The sequence below is a fragment of the Echiichthys vipera genome, assembly GCF_963691815.1.
Source record: "Echiichthys vipera genome assembly, chromosome: 11".
Taxonomy (NCBI): Eukaryota; Metazoa; Chordata; class Actinopteri; order Perciformes; family Trachinidae; genus Echiichthys; species Echiichthys vipera.
This window is the reverse complement of record NC_139836.1, coordinates 20139579-20155303: the sequence shown is the minus strand read 5'-3', so window position 1 is coordinate 20155303 and position 15725 is coordinate 20139579. Positions and strand designations below refer to the sequence as shown.

At 40.2% G+C, this 15725-nt stretch overlaps 1 protein-coding gene across 2 annotated transcripts in view; it reads right to left on the bottom strand.

Annotated features, from left to right (window-relative positions):
• Nucleotides 1–15725, bottom strand: part of LOC310953753 (SH3 and PX domain-containing protein 2A-like) — a 48965-nt gene that overhangs the window by 18370 nt on the left and 14870 nt on the right. For both annotated transcript variants that reach the window (XM_083922924.1, XM_083922925.1), the window contains exons 6-7: nt 11859–11890; nt 3241–3369 (exon numbers count right to left, since the gene is read on the bottom strand). In XM_083922924.1, coding sequence (XP_083779050.1) covers nt 3241–3369; nt 11859–11890 — 161 coding nt within the window. The remainder of the gene's footprint in view (nt 1–3240; nt 3370–11858; nt 11891–15725) is intronic.

The window sequence follows — 15725 nt, the reverse complement described above, 5'->3', positions numbered from 1 at the left end:
CAGAGGGCAATTTTACACAGATTGCTGTGACCCTTCAGGCACTTCCTGAAATTCCACCCACTCCACCCTTCTTAAATAAGCTGGGTAGAGCAGTAGAGATAGAATATACTGTACTTGGGTGGTGCCAGGGGGTCTTGGGGGAGCCGGAGGGAATGACGGATGTGAGCCGGCCTCTCCAAAACAGACAGGCATTCCTGGAGTTCATTTGGCAGATTATAATTCATAGAGGCTGATGTAGACTTGGAATGGAGACAAGTTAAACCCTGACTGGTCCACAGAGGCAGGTTTTCTACACAGAACTGGGCACAACAAGCTTAACGTTGCCCTTGAGGTGTAGGCAAACCAGCTGCAATAAATACAATATTTCCAGACTGCAAATTATTTTCCCTTTCCTACATACTACTCTATTAAAGGGCAGAGTTTAAACCACTGAATACAAAGTATGTGAACTGACCATCAAGGCTGCTAACTAAGCTTCGGTTAACATCGCTCCAATATAGTGTAAACTGAGGAGGCATCCTGGAAGATCCATTAAGCCATTATAATGAACCAACCTCTCTGAACCACTAACTTTGGCAGGAAATGTCTTTTTCCATTTTCTCCCCAAGTTTCTCCCTGCACAACTCTCTCCTCCCTAGCCAGCATCTCCCCCTGGCAAACTCTCATGAAATAGACAAATAAAATAGCTGCAGAGAGGCTGAAGACAACTTTTAGTTTTTTGACAATACTTGATTGTAACTTCTATAACGTTTTTGCCTCTTTAGATTGAGCCATGCATTTATTTCTCAGCATTGACTATGACAAAAGAACATCAAGCAGTCATTGGTCAACCCTGATGATTTACTGCATACTGCACCTACAACCCAACAGAAGTCAACATAAAATACTGTACCAACGGAAACAAAAGCCAAGACACAAACTGTATTGTCAAGCCACTGTAATGGAAAATACGGCCTTGGCTCAGAACAGCAGGCTGGAAAAGTGAAGAAAGCTGAGCTCTCTTATAGGTCTGACGTAGATTCCCTGCCCTGTCAAAGACATATATTATCTAATCCAAGGTAAGGAAAAGTCGATAACTGCACTGGGCAGCAGTCACAGCCAAAGGCTATGGTACAGTAGCTTAAACAGCAGGACTTCTGTTAAAATACTGGAGTGAAAGGCAAAAATAACATAGAGCTGGAGCTTTCCAGTTCTACTGTAGATCTGTCACTGTTACACTCTCATACTCTCACACTTTTGTGTATAAAAATAAAATCCCCTAAAAAAACAACCAGACAAACAATGCGTATACAAAATTAGACAGCAATATGATAGCAGATATTTTCCACTCTCTGCATCCAAAGACTCTGCAGGGGGAACTCTAAAAACTTTAAAAGGGAAATATGCGACTATAGCTTTAGCACCTCTAACGCAGCAACTTAGCTCTATAAGACACATTATATCACATCAATCTGTCAGAAACCATTTAAGGGTTTTGTACTTATCCTGCAAGGGAATGGATGGTAAATCAAATGAGCTCTGAAATCATCTTAGCACACACCTGGTTTTGTTAGTGTTGGCAAAGGAATATGGAGTGATGTCACCCAGCCAAATGGAGTAGATTTAGCCAACTTTCATTGCGGGATGTGTTAAGATTTCAGTTCAATTCTAGTTGTGCCGCTGGAAACAGTTTCCATGGCAAGGCGTACTGTTGGGGGGGTATTTTCTTCAGATCTCTGTGAAGGTGTTTGTCTGTGTGTATAATAAAACTGTCATATAGCCTTAGGATGTGTTATAACGAGCCCGGAGTCTACTGCTTTGCTTTCTAGAGACTTATGACAAATCCATCCAAAAGAGAGCAACAACAAAAAACAGCCTCTGCATTACAGAATAATAATGACATAGAAACTAAGCTATGGCAATAACAAGGAAACCTGGAAATAATAAACCTGCAATGAGACCACTGAAGTGCATGAGTTTCACATTCTGCATGGATCATCAACACACACATCAACCATAATAACTTTGCACAGTGGTCAGCTGAAATGCAAAAGTGAAGGGGCCTCTACTTAAAAGCACAGGACCATGCAGTTCAACTTCTTGGAGGAAAGCTCTCATATAAGGCCCCCCGATAAAAGGACTTCAAGGTGTTGGAATATCCGCCTCACTGTGGCTCCCCATCGGGTTGAAATCCTACTGGAGCAGGGAGTGAAAACAAATACATGAACCCCAAGGCAGGGCACGTGACACTTCAAAGTGATCCCACTCTACAGACCCGCTTCCTTAAGGCCAGTGTGGCACGGCGTTTCACTCACACCCATCATGAAACCCAAGTCCAACTGCCTTCCTGGTCACTGTTTCCTTCATCCCCATCCTCCCGCTGAAGAACACATGAGAGCCATTACTGTTTTACAGTTTCAGCACACCATTAAAGCTGAGACCAGACCCTGTTACTGGGCCTATACCTCACTTGTCACTTTTGTGCTTCATATGGTTAATCCCCTTCCAAATATAAGTGATTCAGGCAGGTGCTTACACCTGGATGTCAGTTATAGTTATATAGCATAAAACATACAACAGTAGTTTTTCTGGTGTCCTTGTGTCATCTACATCTACAACAATCTACATTGTACTGCATTTCAAAAATAGATATTTTTGTATTTCAGTTAAGCTGTATAAATTTGCTGAAACATGAATTATGGTGTTTTTGTGTCTTCTTCAACCCAAAATAGATGCAAGTTCCTGGAGGCATTACAGCATATTCCTAGAATATTATGCAGTGCTTTACGTCAGCATGCTACTGACTCATTAGACATTAAATATTGTCTAACTGAGTTACATATAACCTAAAACATGATCTTGGCCCTGTTTTGCTAGCTCTTTCCAGAGGTTAAACAGCTGACTAAGGGCTCTCTGCAGCTGGCATTTGTAAATCCGGCATGTCTTGCTTTCCATTTTAGTGAGCTGGAATAATTAATACAAGTCTGGAAGACATTCCTCCTGCTAGAGGCAACATTCTGGCCCCTGGCCTAAACCAACAGTGGGAAAAAACAGGGCTGACTGCAGGCCAAAGTGAGCCTCCAGATGGGGCTAAGTAACAGCTAGCTGTGGACAAAGGAGGTTGAGAGGGTTGAGTTAGAAAAGGGCAGCATGTTTCAGGAGCTATGGACTCAATCATGAATTAGTTTGTGTCTGACAACATGCATGCTGCCTTTTTCCTGCTCAGCATGTCTTTGCTGTGCTTTTGTTTTGATGACTCACCACTCTCGCTCTTTTCAATGACGTCGACCACCTCGCCCGCTTGAAGGCTGATTTCTGCAGGTTCTTGTTTCTCGTAACTGGCCACCACCACATACTGTTCCAGGAGCATGGGATCCGAAGCATCCAGACCTGGGGTTGAAGGGAAAAAACATGCTGTCAGCCAGCTGCCAGCCATAGGTCCACGAGAACGACTGCTGGGCACTCGTTGTGCCATAAGCCACTTTGTCTGTAGAGCTCAGGCAATCACAATATTCACAGGGCTCAGTGCATCTTCCTGAGAGTCTAGCCATAGAGCTGCATCCCCCTCCAGCCCAACGATGAGGGCAATGGAGATGCCGAAAGTCTAGGAAGGAAATCTCCTTCTAAAAAGTGAAGGATCAAGCAGTCAAGTGCAGAAAATCCATTCTGTGTTACTGAAGGGGCCTCATCCTGATTGTCCGATAAAGCTGGGCCCGGGTCAGCAGATACAGGTAGGCACATTAACACAGTGGAAAGAGGAGCAGCAGTGAGAAAGCAGAAGGAGCTGTAGTAGTGGTAGAAAAGTGAGCTAAAGCCAGCTGAGGACAGGACAGTATAGTGGGAGAAAGAAATGGTTTCCCTTGGAAAATAAACCATCTGCTAAAAAGCCTCCTTCTTCTCAGTTGGGGCTGGAGGAAGAGTAGGGGGGTTGTGTACGCCAATCATAAGAGTCGGCACTAGAGGTCTTAAATAGAACCAGATGAAGGGGCTGGAGCTGTGCTTAGAGGGATGGCCCTCTGTCTCCATGAAACATTAGAGCTCTGACTACAGCGTGCAGTCCAGCCAATGGAAATCCTTCTTTCTGTACTTCACTGAGTTAACCATATAAACACCAGCAACGACTTTGAATTCATTTGTGCCTGCTTTTAAAACTTGGTCACCATCCACTTTTTAACCAGAGTTTGGTTCACTCTAACTATGAAACAGGAATGCCTTGTTAAAGACAGAAACTGATGATTTAATTTGTGAACACGTATATAAAGCATAAAGTGTACATTAAAGTAAATTGTAAACATCTGCAATATTTGTTGCCCCATATGAGTAAGCTGCATCAACTAAGCCAGGCTAAAGCCCTAATCGTAAAGAATCCTTAAAACAAGCATAGCTGAATTACCTAAAGCAGAGCTAACAAGTGTCAGCTGGAATCCAGACACAACCACAGCTGACATTCACTTCACACATTAACAAGAGCTGCAGCTGATCGCTGAGTTCAAAGATCAAGACAGAAAGGACCTACTGTCTGCACACACTTTAGATTATATCTGTTTACGCTTACAACGCTGCTACAACAGATACATAATGTACTTGTATGGTGTGTTTGAATAACAGTAAAGGATCTACAGACACAGTAGAGATCACAATCTCTATGTATGGTCACAACAGTCACATCAGTTACTGCAGTGCAAAATTAAACATGTGGGCTCTTGACTCAAATAATAAACATATATTTCCTACAAAATAACGTCACAAGAAGAAGAAAAAAAGACCCTGTTATTCAAAATGTGGTAAACACATTTTCTAGAAAGAGGGACTCTAATCTGAGGATGGAAAATAAGAACAGTCAGTCCAATAGATGGAAGGCTTGAGGCTTAGATAAGGAATGATTGAGACAACTTGGATTAAGCTGTCATTTCCCCAAGGAGCTGACCTGGCAGACTGAAGATTAACAATTCTCTCTCGGGATAATATTTTACAGTCAATTTGGGAACAAAATTTAAATGTCAAGGAGCTCATAACTTATGAAGATGAACTCAGCACCATTAACATCTCAAATGTTAAAACTGCCAAAGACTCTGACACTGGATTACTGTGGTTGGCCTGTGGTTTATGAAGCTTCACGTTATTTGTGCAAGATGTTTTGACAAACCACAAAGTTGGGTGCAGAAACGGTGGAAAGAACATATTATTTAAATTCTCGGTATTGCCTTCTTGTTCTTCACAGTATAATATGACAGCAATTACTTTAGTTACAGCAAAGCTTGATATTTGTTTTGACACTTTTCTTGGAAACGTGTGGTTGAGTGGTTTGTTTCAATTCACAGTGCAATTAACGCTGATCAATAATAATTACGACTCAACAAGGACATAAGAGGACCGACTCAAACATATTATACGGTAACTATGATTTTTAACTCTAACCTTAACCCCACTGACAAAAAGTGAAAACTTAAAAATAGTGCCACTATGTATTTCTTGTATAATTCAGTCATTTGACTTTATTTAGGTTAGATATGTTTCTGTGCATGTTTTCCACTTTACTACATTTTAAAAAGCATTTTCAGATATCACACACTTTGTATGCAGTATGGGAATTTGAACATGTGTAAATCAAGTTCCCAGCCATCACCTTTGGTCTTCACTTGTCTGGACTTGCAGATTTACTATGCAGTACATTTACTCAGTGCAATTTTAATGAGCTACTCTTTAGTTTTTCATAATCACTAATATTCCCTCTACTCAAACCACAACAAATCTGTGGATTTATTAAATACGGTATCTGGCCGTGACATAGATTTCAAACAAATCTGCTATTCTGAATACTATTTCACCAAATAAAACAGGAAAGGAACACACTGGTCAACAATATAATTTGAAGACAGATGGACATAAAACTCAGTAGGTCATGATCTCATAAAACCATAGTTCTGTGTAAAATGATATGAATGAAGGTCTCTACAACACACAATTAACTACTGCCGTGAGTGAACTGTAAATCTGAGGTGAGTGAGAAAAGACTTTGTCAGCAAAGTCAATAGGCCTGAAAAACAAAAGCTAATATTTCAGCCTCATTCAGGAAATGAAATGTTTTGCAACAGCAGGAAGACAGAGCCAGAACAAGGAGAACAAGGAGAACATGTGTGAGGAAAATGAGGCGAAACAGTCCTGGACAGAATAGGTCTAATACAAATAAACTGTGTAAAGAGAGCTATAAAATAAAGAGCATAAAATGAGCTACATACATTTCAATGTACACATCAGTCACTCCCTGAAAGAAAAAAGGTGATTTCACATACTATTATAGAGCAGTGATTTCCAACCAGGAGTTCTTCACAAGTTACCAGGGGGTATGTGAAAGCATAATTAGTAGCTCAGCTAATTTGAAAAATGTAAATGAATGATTTCATTAAAAAGCAGTAAAAGAGGTGCGTGAAAACTATTAATAAGCGTCTGAAGTTGTGATGGTACAAACTCAGCTAAACCGACATTTGTATTGACATTTCAAATGTATGATACAAATTTCTGTAAAATATTCACTTTTATATAAAAAAAAAATAGTTCATACATTCAAATAAACACATTTGGAACATGATGGGTGGTGTTGATGTAAGGGGTATGCTCTGATAGGGCTGAAAGGGGTATGTCTGACAAAAAGGCTGGGAACCAATACAGTATATAAAGTGTCTGTGAGCTTGTGTGTGAGCTTATATGTGTATTATACAGTATATGCATGCACAACGTAGCTCTAAAATATTTATGAGCTTTGAAAAGGAAAGTATTTTCTTCTTGGCTTCAGATAACCCTATTAGCCACTCTCTGTGTTTATATCTCTCCTCACTCAGATTTATACATGTGCTTCCTGCTCCCACCCTTGCACTCCCAGACGTCCTAACTTCATCCAACCCCCACCCCCACTCACCCATCATCAGCTCCATCCAACGATGATGACAGTTAGGAACTTTGCAATAATTCATCACCAAGAGGAGGAAACCAGGGAGTCTTGTCTGTCCATTTATACCAAGAAAATGTTCTTTGTGAGAGATTTTTCAGGATCAAGCATTTTCGTTGATAGCGTAGTTGGCACTGGCCTGTATATCTTAGTGTCATATTTTGAACCCTGGAGTAACTTTATGGGAGCAGATCTGGGTTGAGAGGACTACAATTTGGCAATGTGCAATGCCTTTGTTTGGCTCATCAGCAGCAGATGTGCAGTTGGATTAGAAAAGGACACAGGACTGCTGTTCAATGTAGTACAGATGTACTCATGTCATTGAATCAGTATGTGGCCCTGAGGGAGAAGGGGCAGACTGCAAACAAATAGTACAGAAACTTTCAGCAAAATCATCTTACAGCGAGACAGCCTTCACAAGGCTGTTAAAAACTAGATCTAAAGATAAAGGCCACAGAAGTCCAATCTCGGAACCCACTGGCTATCTGTCTGATGGCAGATAAGCCTCTGGGGGCAACGGCTAATATTAATCCTTTCCAGTATAGCCAGCGAATATCCAGACCAAGATTTCCTCTTCCAAGCAGCGTCCATTTTTCACGGTACGATTAGCTGCTTGAACACAGATACTGTAGATAATAACAAAGAGCTAATGAAAAGCGAAATTGCCTGGGCGCCAGCGACTCAGTGGTTAGAGCAGGCGCCCCAGGGTTCGACTCCGACCTGCGGCCTTTTGCTACCCCCTCTCATTCCCATTTTCCAGTCAACCTCAAGCTGTACTGTCGAAATAATGGCATGAAAGGCCCAAAAAATTATATTAAAAAAAACGCAAACTCAAATCATCATCAGACAATTGGCGATGGGTTCTGTGATTGCATGACAGTCAATGCGTTCTGCCTTGGTTGTGCTTCACATGGACTGTTTGCCTGCATGCAAACAAAGCACAATCAAACATGATTGGTGAATACTACTCGCACTACAAATGGAAACAAGACCGCTTCTGCAATGGAAATCTTGTCCTGTTACCTACAGATTCTACATTCCTATGCAAAATTTGTTTATAAAGCTTGATAGACGTTGAAAGAAAAAGGTACTACAAGGGGCGATAGAGCCATAAAAGCCAAGGTTGGTAATCATTTTAAACCTACATTGTTTACAGCCGTGATTGCGTGTGTTGTTGGCCCATTGCTACATTTAGTTTAAAAAGGTCACCAACTGTAACAGTTACAACTGTTACTTATGCACTCCATAAGAAACTCTACAGGGTGCCTTTAACTTCAATAGTTACCATTACACTGAATGCTGCAGACATAAAGATGAATTCCAATCTGGAGACAGAGATGATCTGCTAATAAATAAGTGACACTTGACAACTAGTATGTGAAGCAAAAGCAAGAGCATCAATTAAAGAAAAACAGTGATTCCTATGACTTGACCTATACAAAATTACTAACGAATAAACAAACATTTCCGATCTCATTCATTACAGAACATTTTCTGGCTTAAACTCAGTGCTTTGAGCAAAAAGCTTAGGTGCCACATCCAGGGTGGGATCCACTGTGACAAATGGTCTCTTATCAGAAACAGAGAGAACTGTATTGGATCTGCTCTCTGCAGGACGGGGGTCGGGCTTCGACCCTGCCAGAGTTAAGTCGTAAGGAAAAGAAGCGTATCTACACTGACGTTAAAGCTGTGTCCTTGAAAAGAACAGCAGTATCTAAGACTGGAACATTACATTTAAACATGGTTTAACCCACAAAATGAATCTTTCAGCTACTGTGGGACTTATTGTGTATGAAGAGTGGGGCTGTTCATTGAAAAAGAAGCTGGTGGTACAGTGTACGGTTGTTAAAGTGATTTGGACGTGTTCATTTTCCTTAATGATTTCCTTCAAAATCTTATCCATCTGCAAATACAAACAAACACACAGACCTCTTGACCCATCCCATCGTGTAACTCGTGAACACATTAACCCTTTTTCTCCCAACAAGCACATACACTATGTAAACACCCACATAGAAAGAGCCTCACACACACATTACACACACTCTACAGGCCCCCAGAGACCAGCAGCTCAAATAAAGACAGCAAGCCTGCACACATAAACACACTCCCTCAGTCCGTACGCAACACTGAAATGGTTTCCACTTGCCACGTAAACCTCCTCTCCTCTACAGCTGCTTTTCACATGCACTACACCCCTGAGAGCGCCGTTTCTTTTGCTCTCCTACTCAATTTCTAACCGTCTTTTGCTCATCTCGCTTTCTTTTTAAATATAGATTATCACTGATGACTTAAAGATGATCGCAATCTCTTGAACCCCAACATTGAAAAAAAAAGTGAGCAGCAGTTGACAAAATCTGTGTCGAATCAGAGTTCATTTGATACAGATTGTTTTCTTTATCGTTTTCTATCTAGTATAACAGTTGCTCTTGTCTTTCTTTCCCCTGTATGGATAAAGTATTATGTATTTAATCACCGTGATAACTTGTCAAAAGATGTTTCCTTTAGGATTTTTTTATGACAGCATGTCTTTCCATCAGTCCCAGTTATCTGACAGTGATTTATAAAGACGAGCCCCATATCAGCAGTCAATCCTGACAACTCTATTATGTGTTCGACAGAAGACAGTCTGTCTTTCTTTGAACCTCATGTAGATAGTGGCTGCTATGATGCTGAGTCAATAATGCAGGCTGCTTTAACCTCATACTGTGGCAAGTGACAGTATAGAGATATGGGTCAGAATCTTACTGCAAACATTTTAGAGATGAATTCCCTAAGTATATAACACAATTCCTTCTTAGTATCTAGTATCAGTCCTATAAAAACGATGAAGAGTACTTAAGACAGTGAAAAGTTAGATTACATTAGATTTATCCTGAGGGAAATGGCTGAAGAGCAAGACAAACAAGAAACAACATGATGATGATGAAAATGATGACAATATCGTCATGACGACAAAGATGGTAATGGGAACAGTGGGAACCTAAGAAATTTGTCTGAATTTTTCCGCTTGCCAGGTAAACAAAGTTGCTAGCTGAAACTCTAACCGCTAGCAGTTGTGGTGAAGAGCTACATTCTCCTGTTTAGGGGCAGGGGCTTAGTTAACTCTTATGGGAGACCAGAACCATGTAATTATGGAAACCATAAGCTGCAGCTACAGCACAAATTCACCACAGACTCACTGCACTTTACTTGCTGTCCTGCTTTAAAAGAGAAAGATCAATCTTTCAGCTGTGTTGACCACTAATGTCCAGTGGGGGACTATGGTGAAGTTTTAGGGATCAAGTATGGAGGGGCTTGTACAGTATGTGCTCCTTTTCAACTGTGAAAATTAAATCATTATGCCCACCAGACATAGACTGTGTTATTATTGTTTTCACTTAGACGTCATCCCATAGAATTATTTATTATGAGCATAAATACATGGAAATTAGTCTTAGGAACTACAAAGCAGATAACACATTTACTATCATACCAAACCATTCAGAATAAAACAGCTGCAACTTGCAAACGTCAGGCACTACAGTATATGAGGAACTTTCCAGGCATATAACTGGAAACCAATCTAATATCTTGCACAGACTGAATGTAGGTTACCCGACACACATGCGCGGCTGAAATAAGACATTTTCCATTTCGCTATGTAGCTGGAATTCCCTGTTACGTAAAGCCTCAATACCATGGAACGTATAATGAAATTAGGTTGGGGTCTCATTTCGTTTGGTGGCAACTCTGGCACAGCTTTTCCTGAGTGAGTTGCCCACAGAAAATTAACTTACAGGCCATTTACTGAGACATTCATTGCCCAGCTATGTCATACGTAACTGTGGCAGATTGCAGGAAGGATGGCCACAGCAGCTTTGCATCTGATTGCAGGGCTAGCGTGTAATTTAGTAATACATGTGGGTATTCTGAGACTGCATGCATGCAAGTGCACGCACACACAAATACACAACACTTGCACAGCTGTTCACTAAACCCCTCTCATGCATTTCCTGCTGCCTCCTACGCGTGTATCCCCATGCTCAGCTGAGTCACTCAGTCTTTCTGTCTTCCTTGTACTCTCAGATAGAGAAACATAAAGCCAATAGCCAGCCGTGGCAGAGAAAACCCACAGAGGCATGAGCAGGTGGTCTCTCCCACCTAACACTGACTTAACTATTTCATCACAATACAGAAGTGTCAGGTCAGGATATGTGTTTGAAGAGCATGTACTCTTGAAAGAGAGAACCATCGTTTTGGCACTGCACTCAAAATCAATCCAGCAGAACCAGAGATTTTGTTGTTTTATTTCATACTAGGGCTGCACCTAACAACTATATTCATTATCAATTAATCTGAAAATATTTTTTTCAATTAATTGTTTAGTTTATGATTTTATTAAAAAAAATGCCATCCCACAGAGCCCCCAGTGATGTATTAAAATTGTCCAAAACCAAAAGGTTATTCAATTTACTGTCACATTGGATAAAGAAAATCAGCAAATCCTCTCATTTGAGAAGCTGAAACCACACATATTTGGCATTTTGCTTGAAAAATATCTAATTATTAAAATAGCTGCTGATTAGTTTTCTGTCCACTGACAAATCAATTCATCAACTAACTGTTGCAGCTCTATTCCAAACATTATTTTTCCTTGTCATAACCTGGAACCTACATTAACCGCAATGCAACTTGGCCGCCAACAGTTGAATCATAGATTTGGGTGTGTTATGCAGTGACTAATATGGCCTCCAGGTGCTAGCTTCAAGCAGATATGAGAAGCGGACTAAAGATGTCGCCCAGATATTTTCCATTTTCAAACTTGTAGTGAAAATCAGAATATCATTCATTCAAATGACCAGTTATAACAATAAAGACACAATACAAATGGACAGAATAACTTTTACACTGATTCTACTGACAGAGTTTGAAATATTTCAGAGATTCTTACCGGATTTACGTTTGCCGGAGCCTCCACAGTCTCTGCAAAAGAAACAACACCAGAGGAACATGGTCAGTATGATGGTGTTCGCAAGAGAGGTCAGAGCATGAGTACAACTTGATCAATCCAGTTAGTGGTTACAGCTGAATCTCTGCCTGGGACCATCAGACAGAGAGTGCAGTTGGCACACAAGTACCAGCCAAACCCTCGTTAAGAATGCATGCAGAACTTGACCCACCACCAGAGGGAGGGAGACAGGGTGGGATACAACATATGGGTGTGTGGAGGACTACAGTAAGTGTGTCAAGGACAGTAACACAACAAATCATCAGATCTTTTAGCCAATATACTGCTGTGCGTGAATGTATCTGTTCAAATGGCAGACGTGGTGTATATGAGAGCGATGCAGCTGCCCCTGTTTAACAGAACCACGTTTATTTACTTGACATTAGTATCATATTCCCTTGATAAGTCCCATTCATGTTTGGATATGAAAGCGTCTTTCGGTTCCAAAGCCCAGACTGTAACAAAACACTGAAAGGATGAGCAATAGTGTCAATGAACCCGCTCTGTGCTTTCACACTCACCAGGGTCACAGAGCAGCATCAAGTACTGTACAAGTCTGTGTAATCCTTTTTTTGAGTTTGGTTTATTATTATTTAGACTGAAGTAGATAATTTGCATAATTTTAAACATGTCACTGTTGTTGGATGTGTTGAGGCAGAGAAAATATAAAGCTATTATTTTAGTTTGAGAGAAATCAGTCATTTAAAGGCAAAAAACAAACAAACAAACAAGCAATGGTACAATGAACACATTTATATTCATTCATTTAAGTGATGTCAGTTCAATTTGAATGCTCATGCTTCACTTACTGTAACGCAGGTACATAAATGATGATACTTCATATAATTACTTTATTCCATTTGATGAGTTATACAATGGAAATGCATAAACATTTCAAAACAGCTCATCATCTCTGAATCTGGGTGTGTATGTATATGGGTAGTCTGTAGCTTGTTGGTTGAAGGCTTGTCCTCGTTTAGTTAAGTGTGCTGCACTAAGGGTAAGCTGAGGTTTTGACGCAGATGGGAACAGACACCTGGCTCTCTGGAGAGGCCAGCAGCAGGACTGGAGCCATGGCCAGTTATGGATATGAGTACATGTTTGGATAAACCTTGTCCAACATTCGCCAGGTTACAGCTTGTTCATCAACCCTCTGTGTTTCATTTAGCAACACAGAGGGATGATGAAGAAAGAAGTAGAACTTTAACTATGTTGCCACTTCTGAAGTAGGTTATTTCATTTTGTAATACAAAGAAGCCATTTCACACTTAGAGGACTTAGACATTGAAACTGTAAGCCACAGAAGAACTGCCCTTGTTGAAGCTAAGTAACACATATTGCTTAAACAAAACATTTATTTTTGTTTTTTTACCAATAACTGCATTCCTCTGTTCCTTAAGATAAAGTCATTTCCGGCACAAGGCTTCTCCATTTCCAGATGCATGAATAAGTTCTGATACATGCCCAATCACACATGCAATAGCTTACAGCTCAGTTCAGCTTCATTACTTTCTTAATTTTGAAATTATATTGGATTGTGACAGTAAAAAACACTTTATATTGGATCTCCAAGCAATGTTCATAGTGTGGAAATGAATTTCATAACTTTCTATATCATGAGCAGAAAACACATAAATGTAAATCATTCATGCCGAGATGACATTACCAGTTTATAGTTCATTAAAAAAATAAGCATACTCAAAGCAGAGGAAACCAAATATGTCTTAAAATGAAAACAACGCACACAATTTATGGTGTGAATAGTTTAGCGATTCTTTTCAGGGCAGAAATGCGAAAAAGGGTGAGTTATGGTATATTTCTTTAGGTAATCATAAACTTGGGGACAAATTACATTATGCTTATCGTAATGGTTTCAGATACTGTTAGCATTAGGAATCGTTTGAGACAAATTAATTGTGTTAACATGTTTCACAAGTTTTTCATGAAGTGTATATTTTGTCAGAATCTGGTAGGGTGGAGATGAAACCGAGGGAAGCACTATACTGTAGAGGGTTGGGGAGAAATGATGTGGATAAAGTGGATGCTTGACCTGCCCTGCTAGCTTGTGACCCGTAGCACAGAGCTGGAATAATATTCTTCCCAGGAGGAGACTGAGCACACAACTCTGGCTCTGTATGCTTTCCTTTTATCACCAGGAAAAATCTGATAAATTAGGGGAAGGTAAGGTGAGTAAAAATATGTCCAAACATTATTAAATGTGTAAGACCTTACGCCTGTGTTTTAGGGGTACATATTAACATTTAGTTAACCACTAGAGAGGCAAACACATTGGGAGATAGTCTTTACAGTTTTTGGTTTCATTATGTACACGCCCATGCCAGGAGATGCACATACAGTACATGCATGGGCTGAACACGTCATTAAAAATCCAACCCGTGAGAGTCCATCCTAAGCTCGAGTTGAGAATAACCATCTGTTTGCACATAGCTGCAGCTCACTCTTTGTAGGTGGGCCTATTAGAAATGGAATGTGTGAGACATTAGTCCTTTGCTCATATTTCTCAGCCAAGTCAAAGAACTGAAGTGTCTGCCCTGCTTCAGTATACATTACACAGACACTCCCACCTGACCTGACAATAACCTCTACAGGAGTGACCTCCAGCTTAGGAGTCATAAGGTCAACATCATTGAACAGGAAATCTTTATGATTATGAGCAGAGGTCTAGCTTACACACAGAAAGGGTGCAGTAGGTAGTGTGTGTGTGTGTGTGTGTGTGTGTGTGTGTGTGTGTGTGTGTGTGTGTGTGTGTGTGTGTGTGTGTGTGTGTGTGTGTGTGTGTGTGTGTGTGTGTGTGTGTGTGTGTGTGTGTGTGTGTGTGTGTGTGTGCGTGTGTGCGCGTGTGCGTGCGTGTGTGTGTGTGTGTGTGAAAGGAATTATGCAGTTTATTCAAATCCTCACCAAAGCGCACACACATGCACAGTAACCTCGTGTAAACAGGCCCAGATCACCAGCAAACTTGGTCATGATTACACATGTGATATGATATCAGGCTAAAAGAATGTTAGTTTGACCACATATCAACCACTAATAACTTCCCTTGTGGTGAAACACTGGTGTAAAATTATGCTTTAGGCTGTTAAGAAAACACTTTAAAACAATGTCCTTGCCTCTTTTATAAATGAAAATGCATAAATGTGTAATTGTGCTAATCATTTGCACATTCACAATGTGGAGACTCACCTCCCACTTGGGGACAAAGAGCTGGTTGCCACAAGATAATATGGGTGTAAATCACGAGTTTTAACATGGTACGATATTATATCGATTCTTTGGACAATGATATGATACGATATGCTTTCTGATATCACAGAGTGTGCCACGATACGATTTTTATTCAAGTCCATTCAGGGGCCTGGCATCAATATGATATATGTCCATTTAACACAATCAGTTACATTTAACTCATAACAATCAATTAAAATATAATTTGGCAATTTTATTTAGGAGCTCTTCCAGACCTTTAAATGAAAAAGACAATATAATTAGGGAATTTCAAAATAAAGGCACATGCTAAAGATAATGATGTATCGGTGTTTTCAATTTGCATCAGTGATATTTGGTCGGTCATCACAGACATTTTTAAAATAAAGTCAGAATACTCGAGGAGGTAGTTTTCTTAAGGACCAGTCTTGTAATCTATAGTAAGGGATTAGATGTTATGATGAAGCCATAATTCTTCCACATGTTGCCACAAGTTACAGGAACGAGTCCTTTGACCCCTTGAATGAAGCTTGATGGAGCATTGAGATTATTCCTTTTTGTGTATGCTGGTTAGACTTTAAGGTGCAG